This window comes from Ctenocephalides felis, unplaced genomic scaffold (genome assembly GCF_003426905.1).
Source record: "Ctenocephalides felis isolate EL2017-DRISC unplaced genomic scaffold, ASM342690v1 CF-g0.4_SCAFFOLD_01170, whole genome shotgun sequence".
Lineage (NCBI taxonomy): Eukaryota > Metazoa > Arthropoda > Insecta > Siphonaptera > Pulicidae > Ctenocephalides > Ctenocephalides felis.
The window spans coordinates 27,746,853-27,773,020 of NW_020537324.1; the positions used below are offsets into that span (position 1 = coordinate 27,746,853).

At 30.1% G+C, this 26,168-nt stretch overlaps 3 protein-coding genes across 3 annotated transcripts in view; 1 reads left to right on the forward strand and 2 right to left on the reverse strand.

The window, feature by feature from the left end:
* LOC113367020 overlaps positions 1–10,741 on the reverse strand; it is a 31,579-nt gene extending 20,838 nt beyond the window's left edge. Inside the window, exons 1-15 of the mRNA XM_026608650.1 lie at positions 10,618–10,741; positions 9,935–10,070; positions 9,637–9,769; positions 9,457–9,557; positions 9,281–9,389; positions 8,917–9,194; positions 8,145–8,285; positions 7,867–8,060; positions 7,711–7,803; positions 7,481–7,608; positions 7,099–7,243; positions 6,852–6,999; positions 4,864–4,971; positions 3,401–3,505; positions 2,724–2,842 (exon numbers count right to left, since the gene is read on the reverse strand). Of these exons, the coding sequence (XP_026464435.1) occupies positions 2,724–2,842; positions 3,401–3,505; positions 4,864–4,971; positions 6,852–6,999; positions 7,099–7,243; positions 7,481–7,608; positions 7,711–7,803; positions 7,867–8,060; positions 8,145–8,285; positions 8,917–9,194; positions 9,281–9,389; positions 9,457–9,557; positions 9,637–9,769; positions 9,935–10,066 (1,934 nt within the window). The 5' untranslated portion in view covers positions 10,067–10,070; positions 10,618–10,741. The remainder of the gene's footprint in view (positions 1–2,723; positions 2,843–3,400; positions 3,506–4,863; positions 4,972–6,851; positions 7,000–7,098; positions 7,244–7,480; positions 7,609–7,710; positions 7,804–7,866; positions 8,061–8,144; positions 8,286–8,916; positions 9,195–9,280; positions 9,390–9,456; positions 9,558–9,636; positions 9,770–9,934; positions 10,071–10,617) is intronic.
* Positions 10,742–10,956: 215 nt separating this feature from the next.
* Positions 10,957–13,060, forward strand: LOC113368009 (histone-arginine methyltransferase CARMER). The gene has a single exon (XM_026609568.1). The coding sequence runs from the start codon at positions 11,145–11,147 to the stop codon at positions 12,921–12,923; it is 1,779 nt and encodes a 592-aa protein (XP_026465353.1). The 5' UTR covers positions 10,957–11,144; the 3' UTR covers positions 12,924–13,060.
* A 683-nt stretch (positions 13,061–13,743) lies between these two features.
* The window catches only part of LOC113365736, a 35,304-nt gene continuing 22,879 nt past the window's right edge, over positions 13,744–26,168 (reverse strand). The window contains exons 12-13 of the mRNA XM_026607269.1: positions 15,085–15,193; positions 13,744–13,936 (exon numbers count right to left, since the gene is read on the reverse strand). Of these exons, the coding sequence (XP_026463054.1) occupies positions 13,781–13,936; positions 15,085–15,193 (265 nt within the window). The 3' untranslated portion in view covers positions 13,744–13,780. The remainder of the gene's footprint in view (positions 13,937–15,084; positions 15,194–26,168) is intronic.

The following is a 26,168-nucleotide window of genomic DNA, read 5'->3' on the forward strand; positions in this document are numbered from 1 at the left end:
AAACAAAAATGTTGACAGCAGTGATTAAGCAGAAAAACAAAAACAACTTTCGATGGTGTTTGTAAAAAGGAGTTTGCCTACCATAACTGAAATTAAGTATCAATTAATTGATCCAAATTTTGACAGGAGGTCTAAAGTAAGGCGTGGTGTTAGAGATGCTCTATCCGTTTATGAAGAACTTTTAAGAGTACAACGCAAAAGAAAAAGAGAAACAACATTAGATGCTTTGTCACAAAACGATAAAACACTGAAAACACGAAAGGCTAACTAATATGACTGACTTAGAATGTTAGTTGTTTTTTCAAGAATATTCGTTTTGTTATTTATATTTTATCTATTGCAAGAAATAATAATGTGGGTACTAATTTGAGCTTTAAGAAATAAATGTTTGTTTTATTTTCTGTAAAAATAACATACATTTTAAATTTAATACCAAACCAGTTTGGCTAACCCCAATATTTCTATATGTAAAGATAACCTCGATTAGCGCTGTTTCGCATTGTGCTCTACTTCGATAGAACGAACGGGGTATTCCTGTATTTATTTTGCCACACGCTGAATCATCTACATATAATGCTACATACATGCTTTTGCTGATCTAATAGGAAACCATCAATTTGTTCAACTGCAATAATTAAATCTTCTATTTTTGTGAACTTACTTTTACGCGGCTTAAAAATATACGACCTTTTTGCAATTTTGGGAAGAGTCAATAATTCAATTTTTTATAAACTAATCAGCGTGGTACTCTTTTTAGAAAATACTCGTTGACTCGTTAACTTATAAATTAATAAACTCTCCACTAGAATTAGCTTGTGATTGTTTATTCTGCATTCTGCTCGACAAAAGACGAATGACTTGAAGTTAACAGCTTGAGAAAATGACAAATGACAGTTCTGAGCCGTTCAGCAGCACGAGCTACGTTTTCTGCGTTTCTGTGTAACATCACAACATGAATATTCTGCCAAAAAAAAGGTGAATTAAATAAACTAACGAAAATACATGGTATTTTGTGCTTGTGAATATTACAAATAACGAAGATTATCAAACTTTTTATGATATTGTCAAACTTATTTTTCTCCTAAAGACTAGCCGTAATGTTTTTGGATAATTTGGATGAGCATCCACTTAATATATGCATTTATTTGTATGTATTAAGTAATATCTAATATTTCTATTTAATGCGCTAATAATTTTTGAGAAGCACTGTTGTCCAACTGTATTTATTTAACAAAATGCAAATGTTTTGCTGCTCCTTCTTGCATTTCTTGGATATTTTAAGAATATGTATTTTCTTTACTCTTACTATGTAATGAAATGAACGGTATGTTATTTTAAAATGTGATTGGACTAATCTAAGGTCCTTAAAAGACCTGAGTAATGTAATATAAAACTCAATAATTACATAAATATTTTTCTTGCTGCTATTTTGAATTTTTTTTTTTTAATCATAATCATATTAATGGATAACGTAACATCACATATTTTAATATTGTTTGGCGGTTTGTATAGTTTTGGTGTTAGTTAAATTAAATGGCAATTTGAGTTATTGTTTTAAGTCAAAATTTTGAATAATGATTCTAATTATGTTATTTTTTATATTGTATAAACATCTATTATTAAACATCTTATATGTTTGCAGATGGCATGTGAGAACCAAAGAAAATATTGCAAGAGTTCGCAGAGATGAGGCACAAGCCGCTGAGGAAGAAAAGGCTCGAATAGAAAGATCTAAACTAGCTGTAAGAAAATTGCTAATTTAACTACTAATATTATACTGATTGATTATATTATATTGATTGTTTGTTTGTATGTTATTAATAGTAGTTATGTTAGTATTACAAAATTTAATTTAACATATTTCATAGGATCAAGAAGCCAGAACAGAATTACTGCGAAAACGTGCTAGAGAGACATTTAACACCCATGTAGATGATCATAAAAACTTGGAAGCATCTGAAACTCTGAATCATGTTAATTTCTTTTCTGATATAGAAAATGGTCAAGACTGTACTAAAAGAAAAAATGTGGATCACGAGAAAGAGATTAAAGAAGAGAAAGAAAAATATGAAAAACAAATTGGATATCTCACTTATTTAGGTCAGGATACAAATGAAGCATTAGGTAAGAAGAATTGGTATGATGTTTTGCCAGAAAGAAAACAAGCCAAAAATTCTGAGGAGAAAGGTATAGAGGTGGGATTAAAATTGAAACATTTTCATGATCCTTATCAAATCATAAAAAAATACAAAACATCAAATCGAAAAGCCGATGAAATTAATAGAGATATTTCAAAAAAAATTAAGCACAAATTGAAACACAGTAAAGTATCAAAATCATCTAAGCATAAGAAAAAGCATAGTCGAAAAAAAAAAGAAACTCTTGATATTGTGACTCAAAAAAGTATTAAGATAGAGGAATTACGCAAAGCAAGGCTAAAAAGAGAAGCAGAAGAGCGTCTAAAAGCAGATATGTTATTAGGAAAAACTGAACCATCAAAATGTAAACCTAACATTATTGGGGAAACATCAGCAATCACACAAAAATATAATTCACAGTTTAATCCTGAATTTGCCAGACAAAATTATGCAGCATTGAACAAAATTCTATGAATTTGAGTCTTTAGCAATACTATATAAAAGAAAATATGTTAATTTGTATTACTAGTTATATATTATATAAATATCAGTCATAATATTGAGACTTCATACATTCATATGCACGCTTCTGCCGGAATAGTTACACCACCAGTATCTATAGCATCTTCTGAGTTATCATGATGTTGATGCCGCATCAAGAAATATTGCTGAGTATCATCATCCTCAGAGTCTCTACTTGATATCTATATTACATAAATATAATGCATATATATAAAGATCATTTACAATAATATATTTTTGATTTAATGATTAAAAGGAATTTTTATCAAACCTTTAACTTTAAGGATTTCGATTCACACTTCTCTCTTTGCCTGTAGATCAATTGTGATGTAGTATTACTATTCTTTTCTAGTTCTATAATAATTTGTTTTAGAATGATATTAATTATACAATATAATTAGGAATTTTATCTTAAATAATTAGTAATTTTTATGGTAATATAAAACTGTACTAAAATTGTACTAAATATAAATAAGCTTGGGCCAACTATGCACAAGGTCTTGGAAAACATTTATAAAACTCCAGAAATTAGAATAATAATAAATCAGGAATGAGCCAGATAGATTTACTTTAGTACTTTAATTCTGATTTTAGTTTTGATATATTGAAACTATACTAACCTGGGTTAAAATTCCAAGCTGCTCTCTTATTTTATCTTGTTTCGATTAGTCCCCCTCTCGTGATCAGATATGTGAGATTCATAAATGTTTTTATTACGGTTTTGAATGAGCATTCTTTACAACAATAAACACAGGTTTATCTTTGTGCTTTGTTTTCATGTGCATCTTGAATGCGCAGCTCTGAATTGCTGCGTAAGGACAGTATGAACATCTATATGGCCGAACCTAATATTTAAAAAAACACACAGTATAAGGTGTAAAATTATATACAGTACAGGCCAAAAGTTTCCGGACACATGAAAAAATCTCATTTTCTGAATTTTTTAGCTATATTTTTCATATAAAAATAATTTTATTCTAGTTAGTTTTGTAAATTCTATGTAGTATTAATATTTAGTGACTAATTTGTAACCAATTTGTGAGAAATGATGGACTAATTAGCAATGAAAATGTTAAAATGTCACTGCAGTCGATTTTCCTGAATATGACCACCCTTTGTTGATCACTGCAGCGCATATTTTTGGTAATCTTTCGACGAGTTTTTGCAATGTTTGCGCAGGTATGTTCTTCCAGGACTCGTTAAGGCAATTCCACAGGGCAGGGAGGCTGGTTGGATGCAAATCCTTCACGCGGCGTTTAAGCTCGTCCCACAACAGTTCTATTGGATTAAGATCCGGCGATTGTGCAGGCCACTCAAAAAACCACTTCTGCGAGCAGTAAATAAACAAAAGAGATTGCAATTTGCCAAAACCCACTTAAATTGGACCATCGATCAATGGAAATCAGTTTTATGGGCGGATGAGTCAAAATTCGAACTTTTCGGAAATCATCAACGTCAGTATTGTCGTAGGAAGGGTAATGAAAGACTCAATTCTAAGTGTATTTCGCCGAAGGTGAAGCACGGTGGTGGTTCAGTGATGGCTTGGGGTTGTTTTAGATTCAATGGAGTAGGATCGCTTGTCAAAATAAATGGAACTTTAAAGAAAGAACAGTATCATAGCATACTTCAGCGCCACGCCATTCCATCTGGTCTTAAATTAATTGGTCCAAAATTTATTTTTCAACAAGATAATGATCCTAAACACACTTCCCGACTCTGTGCCAATTATTTGAAGCGAAAACAAGACGAAAAAATACTTCATATAATGGAGTGGCCTGCACAATCACCGGATTTAAACGTCGCGTGAAGGATTTGCGTCCAGCCAGCCTCCCTGCCCTGTGGAATTGCCTTAAGGAGTCCCGGAAGAACATACCTGCGCAAACATTGCAAAAACTCGTGGAAAGATTACCAAAAATATGCGCTGCATTTATCAAAGCAAAGGGTGATCATATTCAGGAAAATCGATTGCAGTGACATTTTAACATTTTCATTGCTAGTTAGTCTATCATTTCTCACAAATTGGTTATAAATCAGTCACTAAATATTAATACTACATAGAATTTACAGAACTAACTTGAATAAAATTATTTTTATATGAAAAATATGGCTAAAAACTCAGAAAATGAGATTTTTTTCATATGTCCGGAAACTTTTGGCCTGTACTGTACATATCACATTTAAACTGAAATATTATTAAACTTACACCAGTATGCCGCATTAAATGTCTTCGTAATGTGTTATGATCGCTTGTTCTATAATCGCATTCAGTACAAGCATAGGGTTTTTCACCAGTATGTTGTCGAAGATGCATCTAAAAAAGTAACATTTTTGAAATGATGAAAAAATTTCAATGATATAAATTTTTGAAAATATCTAAATAGATCACTAATGTATTCATTTTATCAAATGAAATATAAATCAATGGTTATCAACATCTTATCAAACTAGTTGGTATTTTGCCTTGAGGCAAGTTACATGAACGTCCCAATATGTGTAAATAATCGAAATAATCAATAAAAAATAAATTAAGTTATGAGTGATTAAATGTATTCTGAGTGCATTTATTACACATAATTGAAAACGAATGAACACGTTAACTCGGAGTATTTTCTAAAAGCAAATTTTCGAAAATCAACAATTTTTATATTAATTAAATTTTTGAAATCGGTCCAGCCGTTTTTGAGAAAACGTCGATTTACGGCAAAAAATCTGTTCACATACACGCTCACATACCTTTTCTAAATTTGGTCTCATTCGATTAAGAATGGCTTGAAACGTCGAGGAAAAATAAAATTAGCGAATCAAATTTTTTTATGAAAACAAACTTCTCCTTCGGGAAGTGTTTTGTCGACATTTCTCTGAATTTCAAAAATTAAAAAACCATTTATAAAATTTGATAAGGGCTCAATTAAATGTAAAAAAAATTGCCAACAATTTCAAACAAAATTTTGAAGTTATTAAAACCGTTGGGAAGATATAAATAAATTGCAAAAATTAATTTTTAGCAAAGATCAACCAGGCCATTTCTACGTAATTAGCGCATTTTAAGATATAATTATTTATTTACGATTTCTCAGAACATCCTAATCCGTTTTGAGCTGAAAGTTTATTGTGCTTATTAATTTTTGAAAAAGTTCAGTAAAACCGTTTCTCCATATAATTTATCTTGCACATTTTCTCAAAATATTATATGTACAGTAGAACCTCGATTATCCGGACCTCGGTTATACGGATTCGCGATTATCCGGACATAATCGCGTCGGAACTTGCATATTCCGCCCGCGCGGCATTATCGCTTTATGTAGTTCGTTTGCAATTTTACTAGTGGGTTCTGACGTGCATATATACATTTTTAAAGGGTGGTGTTATCCCTTAAAGATAAAATAAATATTATAGAATCATAAAAAAAGACGAAACCGGCCGTAAGTTAGCTGATAGGTATGGTGTAGGTACATCCACTATAAGCGATATTAAAAAGAATGCCGATCCAATTTTGTCGTACACTTGCAAGTTAGATAGTAAAGAGGGGAGTGAAAATCGGAAAATGAACAGACCGAAAAATTAACTCTTAGAAGAAGCTCTATATTGTTGGTTTTTACAAAAATGATCAACAAATTATTCGTAAGCAACTTTTCTTCTTCATTGATACTTTACGTACCACCTGAATATTTTACCTCATGATTAATATAATATGTATAATGTAATATAATTGTGAGAAAATATGTAAGCGTTAATTTTCTAATAAACATCGATTTTTGTTGATATCTATGTATGTATTTGTTATTTTTGATAAACAAAACATTATTCTTCATCATTTGGATCATCTGGATTTTCGATTATCCGGATGCCTATCAACAACAATTAGTCCGGGTAATCGAGGTTCTACTGTACTTAAAAAATTGAAAACCTTTCAAAAGATATAGGTTATATAATAATATAACTATAAGTATGTCTGTCAAATGGTAATTTGTGTACTCTGGCTTGATTCTTTAATCGAGTGTTCAGCAACTTATTTGAATCAAACAAAGCAAAATTTAATGAAAGTACTAAAGAACTATCAGCAATTAGGTACAAACATTTTTAACTTCATTGGCACAATTTTACATAAAAAAAAATATTTTGAAAAGGACTGTCTGAGATATTGACTGCTAAAATCATTAACATTTAAAAACAATTATGAGTTGCACATACCTGCAGCATTGCCTTTCTAGTGCATGAATGCCCACAAACATTGCATATGAACGGTCTTATTTTACTATGGATTGCTTGTATATGCTTTTTTAAACACTTTGAATTTGCAAAAGATTTTAAACAAATTTCACACTTTTTTGAGGTATACCTGTAAATGCACATAAAATAATATTTAATTGTATTATCAAGTAAATCTAAAGTATATATAAATCAAGTAATATTTGATGACATTATCGACATTAAATACCATCTTTGAATTTGTGTTTTTCTCCTTGCTAAGTGAAGAACTTTATGATTATGTAATTGGCCAGGTTGTTTAAATGCTTTGCCACATTCTCCACAAATAAAACTTTTTGATAAACCATGAATTTTCATGTGGTGACTCAATTTCACTGTAAATGTTGAGAATAAAACATTACATATCTAATAACTCTAAATATTCATTAATTTATCAAATTTTGATGATTTAAGTTATTCAAAGTATTCTTTAAAAAGAAGTATTTAGAGCCTATTATAACTAAAAAAAAACTCTTTTGTAAAACATTTCAATATCACATTCTTCAGTATTGTAATGCTCATAATGATTTTTCTGAATGCTGTTAAATAAGATTATAAAAATTTTGGATCACCTGTTGTTGGAGTTTTATATTCATAACAAATCGGACATGTCAGCATATCAATATCTAATAAATGCATACGCCACAAATGCACTGAACAAGTTCTCCAATTTATAAAATCTTCATTACATTCAAAACAACTGTAACAACAATTATATTAAATTATATATATATATATATATATATATATATATATATATATATATACAATTCTGTACTGCCAAATATATGAAGATAATTACCAAAATAATTTCGATGAACTCTTGTGACATTTTGAATGTTTCTCCAAACTATCACTATCTTTAAAACGATATGGACAGTTATTAATTATGCATCTGTAATTAACTCAAATTATTAATCTTAAATTTCATTTCATTTATAAAATAGTTGCTACTTACTTATTTTGCCAATCCGACATCAACGCAGCTTTTAAGTCTTTCAAGCTATTAATCAACATCCAATGTGATTCCTTCATATCCTCTATATTTGCTTCATCTGATTTATTTGGTACACAAATTTCAGTAGATAATTGTTTGTTATCAAAGTCAGATGAAATATCAGAATCAGAAATCTTTCGAGTTAGTTTGTGGTCCTACAACCAAAATGATGCAAATATTTCACATATTCTTTTATTTATTCTAAAATTGCTTGACAGCATTGAACAATATAATTATACCTTAATCATATGTGATTTACACTCATCAATGCTTGCATAGCCTCGTGAACATTGTCCACACATATAAAGTAATTGTTCTGATTTAACTTCTATTTCATCGAAATTGTATGTATTATTTTCAATATCTGAATAACCTTCTTTCTGTAGGGTAAAATATTATTATTTCTATTACATAATATAGAATGAAATAAATATACGAGAATGTTTCTTATTTCAAATAAATGGCCACAAAAAATTTCATGTAAAAAAAATAGGACCATAAAGAGTAAATGGAATTCTGAGACATACTAATATGCATTGCAAATGCCAGCCTAATATCAAATTGATTTCATTTAAATTGGTCAGCTGATTTCTATAGTGTATAAAGTTCATAAAGGACTTTTTGGTTGAATGAAAAGAAGTGCAAGAATTCTTAAGTGTCTACTTTTTGCATGACTTATGACTGAAGATCAGAAATTTGTACAATGATAAGCTTACCTATCATTTGTCGTAGGTCTTAAAGAAGAGAATAAAGAAAAAATACGATTGATAGTTTCTTTAAAAATTCAGAAGCTAAAAGGGCAAAAAAAGAAGCAGTACCACTCTGATAATAACTTATTTCGTAAATAGCTAATATTTTTTAAATGTTTTAATTCTATGTAAAATATATCTTATTTTCTATGACCACATTTCAAACTACAGGATGAATTAATTTCATTTAATGTACTTGTATGGAAAAACGCGTCTCACATAGCAAACTTTCATACTATTTCTAGCAAAAATTGAATAATACCTTAACTTTTGTTGCTGATATTTCTGTATGTTCTGTTTTATAATGATCTATTAACAACTGTTTATCTTGCACAGTAAAGCAACATTTCCTGCATTTATAAGCTTGGACTACATCGGCCATATCATTAATTTCACCTTCAAAAATTGGTTGACACTCATAGTCACTTCTAAAACCATCAAATGTAGCTAGTGTTGTATTAGGATCAGCTTCATTTGCATCTGATGTACTATCAGTATTTAAAAGTATTTTAACTTGCGAGCAATGAGCATCATTATGGTCTACATCAGAAACAATATAATTAATTTTATCCATTTTGTGTTATACTATTTAATTAATATGGAATTCTAATCTTTACTTGACCTACCTACAGTAGGAACTAATTTAAATCCATATTGCATGCCATTTAAGCTTATTGTGTATCTTGTGTCAAAATCCTTATTTGGTTTAGCATGCAGTTCACAATCAGCATCTTCCTGCAAAACACAAGAAATTAAGAATGCAGCATTCACTAGTTACATTGTAATACTCCATTAAATTCACCTCAACTAAATATTCAATGTTTTGAATTTCATCGGATTCACAATTTGACAAAGATTGTGGGTGAAGAACATCTAACGCATGAATATTTATTGTGCTTTCGCCTATAAAATAATATACAAAATTAAACACCAATACAAAAATGCATTTAAATTTATAACCATGAGTATGCTAATAAAGCACCTGTTGAATAAATAGGTAAAGCCCATGATGTTTCTTCAGGAATGGTTTTATCGACAGTGTCTATAATTTCAGTTCCATCCTCAATACTTGAAAGGTCTTCACATTGTACTTGTTGGGCTTGGTTAACTAAAGACTGAAATTACCATAAGAATTTATTATGAAATATACAATTAAGTATATTGCAAGTATTAACTCTATATATTATATTAAATGCTATAAAGCAAAATATATACTTTAATAAACAAATAACCAAAAATAATGCAGTTATTTATCGAAATGCAATTTTAATATATTTCACCTGCAGTTGATTTTGTAGATATTCTGTTTGAAAATCTGACGAATCTCCATTTGTAGAAGTGCCAAATGGCAGGGCCAATGCATATAATTGTTGATTGTTATCACCACATAGCAGTTCTAGAACATTAGTCATTATTCTAAAAAATAATTAAAATTTTAATACATAATAAATTTAAATTAAATTAAAATAGGTGTATAAAGGGAGTTCTATCTTAAAAAAACTTAATTCATTGAATAACCGTACTCATAAAGCGAAAACCTAGTTATGCTAAACAAATGTTACCACGATCTATATACTTGGCTACTAATTATATGAAAAACCATTATCTATATGCTTGTTAGAAAAATTATTCATTGCAAGGGGTACTTGTTATAAAAGATTTTATCTTATTCGACATTATCAATATGCAAATAAAAATATTTTCATCAGCTATCTAGCATCTCACTATAAAAATAATATCTTCTCTATCTTCTATTATTTTTCAATGAAAGTTTCAAATTAATTCATTAAAATGGTTTTGATCATAATTAATCATTTATAATTTAGCCTATGATAATATAATTTTTATTCAATCACAAGTAGTTAGAAGAGAGGTTATATTTTTGTTTAATTAATTTATTGAACGCAATATTTTATTAAAATACTATAGTGTGACATGAGCATAATCATATGAAAAGTCTTACCTTGAAAACTATTTAGAAATTCAGTAAAACAAATTAATTTGGTATAAATGTCAAGTTCACTTGAAATTTTTACAATAACATCGTGATATAATTAATACGTACTACATATTATACATCAATTACTATATTTCTAACACATAATAATGTCAATTACTTCATATTTGACATAAATAATAAATTAAATTATTTTTTTAATTAAATTTTAATTTTAAATAATAAAATTGGCAATTTGCAATGTTTTCATGATTGCCAACTGAAAAATAACATCATGAAATCGAAAGCCCGGTGCTTTCGGCATGTTAGCTTCGGCTTTGTTTGACAGTTTAGTTTACAAGCTTTTTGTTTAAGGAGATTGTTATTCGGAGGGCATTCAAATCTTCATGTAAGAATAAATAACGGACTGATTTTGTTGAGGAATTGAAGTACATTACGGCATTAGTGCGTAGATAAAATCCGAGTTATAAAACCTTAACGAAGTACTTACTTTTTACGCCAATTTTAAAGTGCATAACCAATATAATAGAACAATGGCGAAGATATTTCGCGCGGTATGTGTATCCACTATTGATAATTCGCATAATTTTAAACCAAAGTTCGAATTCCCAGTTAATATATTAACTGATTATGATCCACAAGGGTTAAGTGTTAAAATACTACGAGCCGATGATACTTCACATGTAGGAGATTACGTTGTTGAATTTCCTGTGACAAATAGCAGTGAATGTTCCCGAATTTCGAAATTAGGATACGTTTTTAATATTGACAATGAAACTCTACATTTTAAATTTTCCAATGAAAATGACGCGCGGGAATTTCATTGCAAAGTCACGAAGGCAAAATCAGGCAAGCATACTTCTATATTTTCTGATAGAACAGAGGATTCTTCAGCCCTGCAGTATTTTCAGTTTTATGGTTATCTGAGCCAACAACAAAACATGATGCAAGATTTTGTGAGAACTAGTACGTACCAGCAAGCAGTATTAAAAAATTTGAGCGACTTTGAAGGAAAAATAGTCTTAGATGTTGGAGCCGGTTCAGGAATACTTTCTTTCTTTGCAGCTCAAGCAGGTGCAAAATGTATATATGCTGTGGAAGCGAGTAATATGGCTACTCACACACAACATTTAGTAGCGGCTAATAATATGTCAGATCGCATAATAGTTATAGCTGGTAAAATAGAAGAAATTGATCTACCACAAATGGTCGATGTAATAATATCTGAGCCAATGGGGTACATGTTGTATAATGAAAGAATGTTAGAAACATATATACATGCTAAAAAATGGCTCAAACCGGGAGGAAAAATGTTTCCTTCTAGGGGAGATTTACATATAGCCCCATTCACAGATGAAACATTATACATGGAGCAATATAATAAGGCAAATTTTTGGTTTCAGTCTAGTTTTCATGGAGTTGATTTAAGTTCAATGAGAAATGCAGCTATGAAAGAATATTTTCGTCAACCGATAGTTGATACCTTCGATGTTAGAATATGTATGAGTAAATCTGTGCGCCATGTGGTGGATTTTCTGGAAGCAAATGAGTCTGACTTACACAGAATTGAAGTACCTTTTGATTTTCATCTATTAGAAACGGGCCCCTGCCATGGTCTTGCATTCTGGTTTGATGTTGCATTCAATGGATCTACACAACAAATTTGGCTAAGTACAGCTCCCACGGAACCTCTCACCCATTGGTACCAAGTCCGCTGTCTTTTAGAAAATCCTATATTTGTTAAACAAGGCCAGCTTCTGACTGGTAGAGTTTTACTTGTGGCTAATAAGCGTCAGAGTTACGATGTTACTATGGATTTAACAGTAGAAGGAACCACAATTACATCGAGCAATACTTTAGACCTAAAAAATCCATATTTCAGATATACAGGAGCACCCATAGTACCACCTCCAGGTACATGCAACACATCACCAAGTGAAGGAATTTGGACACAGATTGATGCCCAAGGAGCAAAGAATGCTATAAATTTAGTTAATGGAATGTCGGTTAATGGATTAGGAGAAGTGTCGATGGACACCAGTCAAGTTGTGAATTCAAATTTAATAGCACTGACAAATCAACCTAATATTCATCCAGGATGCATATCAAGTACTGGAAGAGGTCGGGCTACAGGTAATGCAACGTCGACTCAAGCCGCTCAACTCATTGGGGGAGGTATTTCGCCATCACTCTTCACCTCACCAGAACATAATACAGCACAAATAATGATGGCCAACACACACTACCCCATAAATGCCAGCTTAATGATAGGGGATTACATGACACCTAATCAAGCTAATGTTTATCAGTGAAGTTGAGTTACAGACAATCAATCGTATAGATTGTGCTTAAACAGTGCTGCTAATAATGACATTTTGGTAAATTTTGTGAATTAGCTATCAGTTTTTTGAGAACTAATTTGTGCTTTCATGAAGTTGATCAGTTTGAGCAAACACTTTAAATAATTTTTCTATTGTATTTTGTATTTGAAACATGACAGTTTCTGACAAATTTAGATAGAAATTGTGCATTTTTCTTAATTTTAGCTTTGTATTACTTTATTTATCTCAATTGGATAAGTGAATCAAATGAGTTGTATATTTTAAACATTTGATATTAATATAGTAACCTTTTCCATAGGTATTGAATAAATAACTTCTTCCATTATAACAAAGGCAGTTTTTTACATATTATATAAAAAAATATGAAATGTTTTTATATAAATTATAAAACATACTCCCTGTCTGAAAATTTTTAGTGTCCCATATAAAAAATACATAAATTATAAAAAGATTATTGTATTTCATTAATATGACGAAATGATATGAGAAACTGTATGAATAAACCGAAGTTAAATGCTATTTATGTTACATGAAAAAGTATGATTTTTAAGTTTTTGGTGAGTTATTATAGTATGAAGATGAAAGTTGATGTTTTGTGTCTATGTAGAAATATAATTCTTAATAACAATTAGAATTTATCTTCATTTGTACAGTTTCTAAATTATAAAAAACAATTTGGAAACAAACATTTACATAAATATTTAAATTTTTATAGTATAATTTGATTCACATTCATTTATTAATATGTATAATAATTATTTCTTTCTATATAAATATGTATATAGTGCTACTTACTATTACATTTATAAATGAACAAATCATAAAATTTATTCATCTAGTTCTTCCGAGTCTTCCTTGATAATTCCAAGTCGTTTTGCGACCGATTTAACATTTGCAATTACTTCTTCTTGCACTAAGTTAAAACTCATGGCCAGAAGGGCGATTCCGAATAACAAATACAGTGAGCACAATGCTATAGACATCTACAAAAATGAAAATAAGTTGAATATCAGAAACTTATAACCTAAATTAATCAAAACTACATTGGTATCATATCTTACTCAACGAGTGAACTGGCATACAAGTGTTTCGAGATGCGAGCATCCAAAAAATCGGCTCGTTTGCTTTGACTTTGAGCTTTCTCAAAAAATCTTATTGGCAAAATGAAAATATGAACATTTTCGCCGTAATTTCGTAACAATGATTTTTTACGTGTTGTCTTATTCAACGACCATAGAAACAATTTTGGTTGTTTCATTATAGTAAATTATTTTATAGATATTCGTTTCAATTATATAATAATATTAATTGTGCAATGACGATTTACCCACGCGAATATATCGTGGATCAATGAGTATATATTGAATTCATATTATTTGCTTTTTGTACGTTTACAAAATATTATGTACTTTTATAACCATGGGCCTATAGAAAAGGGGCATGTTTCTTGAATTAAATCGTGAAATTATTCAAAAAATATGAGGCTGGCAATAATGTACGAGCAGAACATTTCATAGATATGTATGTGCTGTATTTGAATAAAAGAAATTGATAAAGAAGTTAACACCAGCTAAATGCATTGCAATAATTCATAAGCAGCTTTTTGAGCTTTAAAAGATTAAAAATAATAAAAATCATCCCGAAAAAGTTGCAACCGTTCGAGCATAGGAGTTGTTCAACGAAACATACCTAACTCATTTCCGCAATATTATGAATGGACATGAAAAAACAATAACTAAATTAATAAATAGTAAATTTATTTTTAACATTTTAAAAAACTTAACAAAAACCACAGTGCTGAAACGAATTAATGGCATTTCGATATACTTATATGGAAAAAATTGCTTCGAGATACGAGCGTCGTTACGGAACGAATTAAACTCATATGTCGGGATACCACTGTATTTAAATTTGTGTAATATTGCATAATTTGTATATTAGTGAAAGTAAGTCATTATTAATTAAATAGGGCCTAAAATACTAAGATTATTTTATCTTAGTATTTTAAGCCCTATTTAATGCTTACTAATAGTTTAATTCTTACTAATAAATAAAGTCGACCAATATAAGTTTTTATCATACTAAGTTGTTTGGAAAATATGTTAGATAATATTTTGCTTCAAAAACATACCTCTGAATTTGCCTTCACGCCTTGGGCAGGAACAAAATCTCCAAATCCAATAGTAGTCAAAGTTATGAAGCAAAAATATGCTGAATCTAAGAATGACCAAGACTCCCATCTGTAAATATATTTTTTCATTTGCACTTTAATTTTACATATTTTTATACAGTATATGTTTAAGTAATTTATATCAGATTAGAAATAATAATCTATATTTTTAAATTATATAATATATGACATTAACCTCTAACGAACGAGCACTTTACCTAAAACTAAGCCCAAGAGGTCGACGGATTTTTAAGAAATTATACTTTATTTTCAAAGCTAGAGCTAGAGATGTTGCAAAATTGATATCGCTTTATTGGATTTGAATATAATGGAGTTTGTATAATATTGCTTGTTGACCAGCATTCAAATTTATATTTTAACTAGAAAGAAAAATTGCATGCGGGCGCCGAGGACCCCAGAATCGGCCCTGATAATGTATGTATGCAATACATATATATATATATATATATATATATATATATATACAGGGCCGGATTTAGAAATTTGGCGCCCCGGGGCACTGACAAAAATGCCGCCCCATCCCTGAAATTTTACGAACTTTCGAACTTTTTTTTGAAGCAATCGCGCTGCTTCAGCTGCGTAGAGACAAAATATAGAAGCGCGTAAGCGCCGCGTCGCTGTCTAACGGATAAACAATGTTACAGAACGCATATAAATGTAAACAAAATGTATACTTATTATTATAATATCTTTAAAATATCTGATAATTTAATGTGCATATGTCTTATGATTACTTTTGTCCGCCAAATGTTTCTTTTTCAAATTTTTTTATTGGATCATCGAAACCGCTAAACCTGCCCCCCACAAATTTAAGCAGTTATTCTGTAAATTTTTTTGAATGATATTGGACGCTTTTTTCTGAAAAACTGAATTATCATTTTTGACATTTTGGCCCGTATCTTCAAAACAGTTGGACCTGCCTCGGCCAATAACTAATCAGCACGTCTCCTTATCAATAGGAATTGAATCATTTAAATCTATTGATCCGTGTTCTCGAAATCGACTTGAATAGTTAAAAAATATTAGATTTGTATTGATGGGGAGACGTGCTGATTAGCTTGTGGCACAGGCAATTACGAAAAATGGTAATTGAGTTTCGATATTTCTTCTCTGAAACAGCTACGCAACGCGACTGCTTTGCAAAAAGTTCATCAATTTTCAATTTTCGAAAAATTTCAAAATACAAAAAACGTGCTTTAAAAGTCTTTTTTTTTCATTTTTCAAAAAATTTTAAAGCTCTTTATAAAATGTAATTTTCAGTACGGGATGTTTCAGTAATTTGTTTTAAGGCACAATGCCATGAGTCACTAGGTTAAATTTTTTTCGACGCTATAAGCTTGGAAGTGCACAAATTCGTCATTTTAAGAGGGCTCGAGAACTGAAAAACATATTTTTGTTAAACTTTCAGCTTGTTTATGGATCTTTATATTAGCCAAATTGCCAAATTTGATAACTTATTAACCAATTTGATAATTTACGTTTTTACAAATTTTGCATTGCAATCTTATTATGTTTTGTTAATTATATTTCTTGAAATAATAAATGTTGTTAAAAAAAAGTTGATTATATTGTATAGAATTTTTTTCTCACTATCCAAATTTTGCCGCCCCCCAAAATTTGCCGCCCTGGGCAGTAGCCCCGATTGCCCCTACTGTAAATCCAGCACTGTATATATATATATATATATATATATATGTTTTTTAAAATTACTTTTAAATTAACCAGGCGACACTAGTATATTTCATAAAAACTTATTCACCTGGAAAATAGAAAAGCACCAGCAATTATATAGCTGATAACCAAAAACACACATAACCAAATTGGGACAGGTCTGGCCCTTGGTATTTCTTGGCCCGTATATGATTCTTCGCCAGTTGAAAAATTCGGTTCTTCCATCGAGCGCTGCTGGCGATTTACTGCTAAACCCATTGGAGACATTATTCGAGGACTTGGTCCTAAAACGGAATGAAATTTTTTGGTAAAAGGCATTTTCGTCGATTATTGAAAATTTATAATTATAATAATTGGTTTCATGATAGAGTAGTTAGAAATCCGGTTTGCTAATTTTATATTTTCTCGAAGAGACAAGAATTGTTTAACACCAAACTGACATAATTTTCTGCTGACTATTTTTGAACACGATTTTCTACAAAATAACTAAACATTTGAGGTATTCTTTTTATTATTTACATATGTACTTTATAACTTGAATTAATTAAATATAGCTGTTTTATACTCTACCATGTTTTTCTCTTCGTCTACTTCTGCTTCGACTATTTTCTTCTTCATCATCGAAATAATTCATCGGACTTGGACATCGGGAGATTGCCTAAAATAATAAGATGAGAACTTCTGTTGCAATATTTATAATTCATATAAAACAAAGTATATTTACCTTTTGTGGACTCTGTAAACGGGGTAGTGAGTGAAATCTCGAGTTTTTAGCTTGGTATCTCTTCGGAGCTAAGAAAAATATGCCAAAATAATATTAAATTATCAAATAATATATTAATGTCATGATTCATTAATTTGGTAAGAAATAAAATCAATTGGATACAAGTAACAAGTGCTTTCGTCTTTGGCATTAAATTATTATATAAGTTAATGAATAAAATAAGGTTCGTAACATAACTAATTAAATAGTATAAATCAACATATATTCAAATTTAAGTTTTTAGTCAAATAAAATTTAATTAAATATATATTCAAGAACATTATCATATTATTTAAATAAAGGTACGGTTCTAACAAATGGCTACGTAGGTTAGTTCTATAACTACGATGTTCTTGTGTGTAACTTTCGACTTTTTAACAGTAGAAAACATTCAATTCTCTTTTAGTTATTTACAAATGAATGAAGAGAAAATAAATAAATAAAAATGTTTGCATAATTAAATTATAATTTTTGAGCACTCAGGATTATTCACCGTCATTCATGCCGTACATGTCATCGTTAATGGCATATTTGTTGCAGAGTACTGGTGTCCTATCTGCACCAACGGACATCGCACGCTGATGCCTCCATCCATCACCTTTGATGCTGCGCGTCTGCTGCCCCGCGCGTATCGTTGGATCTCCTCGCGGCGAACTACGACGGGATCGCGACCTCCTGTCTAACGAATATGCTCTTTGGCCTAATAAGGAATAAGTATATGTTAACATATTTTTGTTTGTTTTATTTTACATAGAAATTAAACTATACACTCAGTACATTCAGCTACTTTAACAGGTAAATTTGATTTGACAGCGTGTGAAAGGATCGCTATCCTGCGATTGCACCTTTCCAGATATGTGGTTTGATGTAGTAAATTATTACAGGTTCTTTTCTTAAGTTGCTTTGGTGGTAAAGGCTTGAGCAGGTCACACGCTACTTGGTTTGGATGTCGACTTAGCCGAGTCTTGTATCTGGAGCAGTAATGATTAATTTCTTCTTCCATAGTTAGAATTCTAAGGTCCTGATATTAGCCAGTTTGGAACATATTTTGGAGCGTTCACGATTTCTTCCAAAATTTTGTTCTGAAACCTCTGTAGAATAGTTATGTTTGATTTACTGGCCGCACCTCATAGTTGTAGACCGTAGAACCATATTGGTTTAATAATTTTCTTGTATATTAGAAGCTTATTTTGTAATGAGACTTGTGCTTTCCAGGCCATTAACCAATTAAATTGCCAACGTGTTAGGTCGAGCCGCTGGCGCTTCTTAATGTCAACATATTTTGATATAATATTTTTGCAATGGCTTACACTTTGTGAAAAATTAGGGCTAAAATTTGTGTGTACTGGCGATTCTTAGCATGCTCTTAACAATAAGTACGAAAACCATCGCTTGGCGGGTTTAAGCCCTGCACATCAAGGTCGTCCACACGTTTGAAAATGCAAAAAAAATCCAATTGCTGTTAATGTAAACTTCAAGTTTTCATACGATTTAATTTATACATCGAAATATTAAAAAATCAAATTTCCTATTCAACGAAAGGTTCACTTTTATGAGCGAGATGTATATGCAATCAAATGAACTTAGACCTATAAGGTTAAAATTTATATATGAGTTTGTCTATGCGATTTTGATAAGGTATGTCCAATGCCAGGCGATTCTGTCCAGTCTAAACCATTACCAGATGAGGTGACAAAATGCTATGGAGAGAGCATTTAAGAGTCAATATTAATTTTTGATGTCAATAGCATTATGCTTGCTGTGATTGTTTAATTAGTGCAACTTAGTACAAGAAAAAGTGATCGCGGGTGTTAAATCAAGCACTCGAAAGAACTGACTGAATAAATAAATTTAGTATATTTCTAATACTAACTATAATTTCTGCTTTGACGGTTGAAAGTATTTTCATATGGCTGGTATCTTGATGATCTGGGATTGGGTGATGTGGAAATACTTCCTTCGATGTCTTCGTTATATCTATAATTTGAACAATACTTAACAACTTTGCCTAAAATCCTTGTCTAGTGTTTTATTGACCTTTCAACTTACCTAAATTCAGCATCTGAATAGGAATGGGAAAGAGTTCCTTCGTAACCGAATCCGCTGTCTCCAGAGCGTTGGGAAGACTGCATAACGCCCCCTTGCCGCAACGAACCAGGTCTCGATCGATTTAATTGCCGACTAATGTCGTTATAAAATTATAACAATTTATTTTATTAATATAAGGACCATAGTAATTCGTACCTTTCCAAATTAGCAGAACATTTGTGATAATTCCCGAAATTTTGATTGTATTACCTTCCCGTAGGATCAGTTATTGTAATCGTCCAAAAATCGAAATCGAAAATTTTTGCATATCTTCATGTTTCTGAACATTTTGCATGCCTTAGAAAAAATGCATGTTTATGTATATGTATGGATACAATTTTTCGTCCTCGTTTTCGGGCGCATGGATTAACCGATTTAAATGGTTCAAAAAACATTCGATTTCTATATATAGAGAGATGTAGTAATTTGTATTTGGCAAAGGCAGGTTCAGCCGTTTTGGAGATACGAAGAAAAGAGTGCAGAAAATTTAAGAAATTAAGAAAATTTGAGAGAACGGTGCATCCAATTTGAATGATCTAAAAAACATTCAAATGGTAATAATGAGGAGAAATGGTGATTAGCAGGTCCAGCCGTTTTGCTGATTCGGAGTTAAATGTGCAAAAATTGGCAGAGCTAAGCATCCGATTTGAATGATTCAACAAACCTTCTGCTTGTGTTGAAACTATTGCTTTTCGGGAAAGAAAAAAATAACTGTTATTAGTTAAACTTAAAATTCAAAATTACCTTATGCAAATATTGTGTATTAATGCAATATTTAAATCATGTAAATTATTCAATCCACTGTGTACTTATTTGTTCCAATCTATGCTCTAATATTTATCAAAATTTCCCAAATATTTTTTTATGAAATCACCTGAATAGTTATTATGTGAACTATTTATGAGAAGAAATTTAAAGCTTTGATGGTTTCTTTACTTCGTGAAGAATAAATGGTGTGAATTGTGTATTCACAGCAGATAGAAATTTTTTTTCTTGACATTTGCACATCCTCATACCATAAAATATGAAATTATTTTATAAAAAAATATCAAACATTAGAATGAAGGCTAGTATGTTATCTAAAACGTATGAATGTCGAATAAGCTTATAACCAATTCATAAAATTTTGTTTTAGTAACCCTCGATTTTTCAACTCAACCCATATATATTATATCGTTATCAAATTTAAGAGTATACAATAAAATGTATATAGATTTTGTATTAAAATATTAAAAAAACATTGTACCTTGACTGACGCATAGTACCTCCTCTTCGCTTTTTTTTCTTCGGTTTTCTTGTACAAACGTAACAGCAAACTCTCCAATAAACGAATCTATTTATTCAAATACTTCATTATTTTAGTCTTAATCAATATGAATGAATGCAAAAATAACAAACCTGAAAGAAGATGCCATGATATCTCCAATATTGGACAAGCATAGCAGCATGAGCGGTATGCCAAGAATTGCATAAAATATGGTCGTCACTTTTCCCATTTGTGTCTTGGGGGCTATGTGGCCATACCCTGAAATTTTAATGAAATATGAAACATCTTAGATAAAAGCCCTTATTTTGCAAAATTATATTTTTTATATTTTTTAAAACATATTTTTTTATCGTTATTGGCCTCATAACTTATCTTTTAATTTTTTATATCCTGCATTACTCGACGTTCTATTTATTTTTCTAAATTAATATCTAAAATATATATTGATAATATATGAATAAATTGCTAAGGGTCTGCATAAAATTTTCCGGAAAATTTCCCAATATTCAATCCCGTATCGTCCACACGGTACTAATTTATAAGTACAAAGGTGAATGTGTTAAGGTGAAGAGAACCAGATAAAAAATTTGATCATATTGATTTTTATACACATTATTTTAATTTCCATTTTTCATTTTATTCAACTTTTTTGGCACAGCAGAAATGCTGTCAATATAATCATACTAGTAATGATGTATAAAAACTAGTAATGCATGGCATCGTGCCTTAAGGCAAATGCTCGAACTTCTCGTACCAGATTAAATATGCGAGGGAAAAAATCTGTAATCAATAATTATTGTTCAATGATTGATAACAATTGTTTTTGATATTTTAAGTAGATAATTATATTCACTATATATTTTATCGTTCATGAAATATAAGGTGACGATCTTATTGCTCAAAACACTTGAGAAAGTTTACATTAGCAAGAGGTGCCAAATAAATTTATCTGAGGATATATTTTATAAGACTTGAATAAATCATTTACAATATATACTTACATTTTCAAACTGAATTGTAAATTTGAAATTCATATTTGAAGCAAAAAACTTTGTATATTTTTGAAAATTAAAAAAAAAAAATTCTGAAAATTTTGAATTGCTTAAACCGTATAAGTTAACTTTAAAAATTAACAATCTTGGTACGGAATCCAACAAAATTGTGACAAAGTTAGTACTCATTTTTAAAAATTTGATGGGCATATGTCAAATGATCATTTATGACAGCAAAAAATCATCTTTTTTACGCACGAAAAATTGTATCCAAGCATACATACATACATCCATTTTTTCTAAGGTATGGCAAAATGTTCAGAAACCTTCGAAACGTGAAGATATGCAAAAAATTTCATTTTCGATTTTCGGCCCATTACTATAACTTACACTATGGGAAGTTAAAAAGGGCCAGTAAGCACCAATATATACCTAGCTCATCAATTCAAGATATAGATATTACAACTATATTTACAATTCATGAAAATAAAAACATTTTTTGCAATTATTGGCCTACTAAGGGTAGTTTAAAGATGTAAGTTCATCAAAATTTAAAATCATGGTCAGAGTCGAAGTTTCGAAGCTCTATCACCACTATTTGAAAAATTGCTTGATCACAAATTTATTGATTAAGTCGATTATATATACATGTCGAAACACTTTTGCAACTTGCCTTAAAGCAAGTGACACTTAAACCTACTTTAGATATAATTTTCTCAGATGATGCTCATGTTAGTATCATAACAATAGCACCATTTCAGCTGTAATTATAAAAATGAATGATTCTTGACTAATGAAATCCCTATGACAGTAGTAATTGAATATATCATAGTCTGCAAGTCAAGTTATTTAATTCTCTGTATTTTTACAATCACATAAAATGTCATACAGATCTGCATAGCATGAGTAAAAAATGGTCGTACTATTATATTTAGAAGGTCGTCGATCGAGCGATGACTTGAATATTTTGCGAACGGTTATAGAGGCCATCGACTAGGTCGCATGACTTAGAATGATATCTGTTTATAATTTTTTTATAACAGAAATGATAATCGTTAAATGCCAATAGCCTAAATATATACTAGTTTAACAAAAATAGGATGTAAACGCTTCCTGTAGAATGAGTGAACAAAATCGCAAAAAAACAAGAATAATTTTTGATACCTTTACGTTTCAAGACCTTAACACATATCTTTAAGAAAACAAAATTATGTAAAGCCATTTGATAAAACTTTTCTGTAAAAAAAGGAATCGCGTTGTTTACTAATTAACTTTGTGAGACGATCATCCGATTTGCTTCTTTAGATTTAAATATTAAAAAAGTGCAGAATTTTCATCCACGCTTTCTTCAAAAATTTGAACCGATTTTCAAAATTCAACAGCTGTTCAAAATATATCAATTAGGGATTATACTGATTTTCTAGTAAAGATGGGCCGGGCTGAAACATTTCTTGTCTGAAATTGATGAAACTTTGCATGATGGCCTTAATATATTTTCCGAAATAGTATGGAGATACGAAAATTTTTATAGGTTACTAAATCTCAATTCTTCTCGATAAAGTCGAGAAATATATAATGTATATAATATATTATAAAAGTCTTTGCAATTTTTCATAAGGCAAAATGCCACTTGCACCTAGTTAACTTCCCATAGTGTAAGTTTTTGTAATCGTCCAAAAATTGAAATTAAAATTTTTTGTATTTCTCGACGTTTTGAAGGTTTCTGAACATTTTGGCATACCTCAGAAAAAATGGTTGTGTGTGTGTGTATGTATGTATGGATACAATTTTTCGTTTACGTAACGATTGATTTTGGGAAACGAAAAAAAAAATATTCATTTTTTTTTAATTTCAAAACATTTATTTTTTATATATCAAAAATAATTCTGATTTTTTAAATTTTAATTCGGAACGGGTGTACTAATGAGAGAAAGTAGTAATTATTAAATTCACTCTAACAAAATATTTTAATTATTCTACTATAATAACAAGAATTCAAATTTTTTTTTTAAATTTTGTTAACAAATTTGAAAAATCTATATCCGTTCCACCAAATTTAAGAATCCGTACATATCTAAGATTACCCATAAAATGTATATAACTAAGCTTTCATTGATTAAACATAATAATTGACAAACCTTTAAAATAGTTTTGAGAAACTTTAAAGTATCAATAGCTTGTTTAAATTTTCAATAATGATCTGAACACGAACTTTCGACAAATTATTTGTTCTTATTTGGTTTTATAATACTCAATAAGTTTAGATTTTAAATCATTAATAGAAATTTTGAATGCTCCAAAGTATTGTTATGGTTGAACCATAATGACGCCGGTATAAGAGCAATAAATGATGATATTCAAACTCATTCAGAAAAGAACAAAAGCAGCTTCGAAGATTACCCAAAGTTACTTGCCAGAGAACTTTGCCAGAGCACTACCAGGGCAAAAAATTAATCTCGCAAAATATCTGATAATGGCCAGGAGAATTTGCATTTTTAAAGCCGAATAATTTACTTGTTGTCCTTTTAGGATAAATGTAACATTTATGGTTTGTTAATTTGATTTAATTAATATGATTTTGTTCATTGTTTTTCTCGTTAGCTTAAGCCTAATTCAAGCATCAGAAACAATTGTCGTTTTGCATCATTCAAATGTTTATTAACTCGAAATCGAAAATGAAAATTTTTGCATATCTTAACGTTTCAGAGGTTATTGAACATTTTGATATACCTTAGAAAAATTTGATGTATGTGTGTGTGTGTGTTTTGTGTGTCCGCAATTTTTCGTCCACGTTTTCGAGAGCACGGATCAACAGAGTTGAATGGTTCAAAAATCATTCGATTCCTATTAATAAGAAGATGAGCTGATTAGTTTTAAGCAAAGGCAGGTCTAGCCGTTATGAAGATACGGAGCAAAGAGTGCAGAATATGGAAATTGAGTTTTTGAGAGAACGGAGTATCTAATTTGAATGATCCAAAGAACTGATTGAAACAAAGATTGAATGAAACAAAGAATGATCAATTTGTAATGATTGGAAAAAGTAGTGATTAGTTTTGTAGTGATTAGGAAAAGGCAGGTCCAGACATTCCGAAGATACGGAGCTAAATGTCTAAAAAATGGCAGTTTTTGAGGGAACTAAGCATCTAATTTGAATGATTCAAAAAACTTTCTGCTTGTGTTGACAAAACAATTGCGTTTAGATTTTTTTTCTATTTCAAAATTAATTTTTTTCTTCCAAAAAAATATTTTTTGTATATCGGAAATAATTCAGATTTTAATTTTAATTCTGGCTAAAGTTCTAAAGCTCACTTATATACTTTAACCCTGCAATTCAGTTTATATAATTCTTATGAATATTAGACAATGTTACAGTATTTATAATATCTATTTGAAAACATTTAATATTCCTCGAACATTTCGTTACGGTACGGAAAGTTCCAGCAATTTGCCTTAAAGCACGATGCCATACACCACTAGTTGATTCTATACTCTGTAGTCTATTCACATGCGACTGTATCACTTTTTTTAGACCTCATTGAAACAAATGCATTGAAGGTCGCTTGTCATACAAGAAACGCTAATTTGGCCACAGTATTAATCAAACCCTAAGTCATTCACCAGAACCGAACACCAGACCGGATTTGCTAATTACGAGTCATTAGTCTCTTACAATGGGATTTATATAAATAACAATAGTCTCTTGTTGGTTTATGTTTATGTACTTGATTAGTACGTAATGAGAATATGTGTACCAAATGTATATTTTGTATTATATAAGAAAATGAAGTCAATTAAGTGAATCAACAAACATGAAGATTCACATTGATATTCTTAGATGTTCGCTTTTCCAACTAGTTCAGTAATTAATTAATGGACGACCCATTAATCAAATTTTGTAAGGATTTTTGGACTTTTGGTGATTTGTGGTGATATCAAAATTACCCTCCCCTCCTCCACCAAACATCTCGCTTATTTTTAGTTACAAAAACAGTAAAATTTATGATTTTCTTTGAAAATGTTTTGATTTACTTTAAAAAAAAATAAATAAATATACGTGATATCTTACTATACCCCACTCCCCCACGTGATATTTTGTGAAAATTTATTTTATCGTGAAAATTTCATGAAAATTTCACTTTGACCAAATATAAATTTTCTATAATTTATATGCCAAGCAACGTACTTGTAAATTTAAAAGTGCACAATGGCATGGCTCAATAGCATTTTGTCTTAAGGCAAGTTG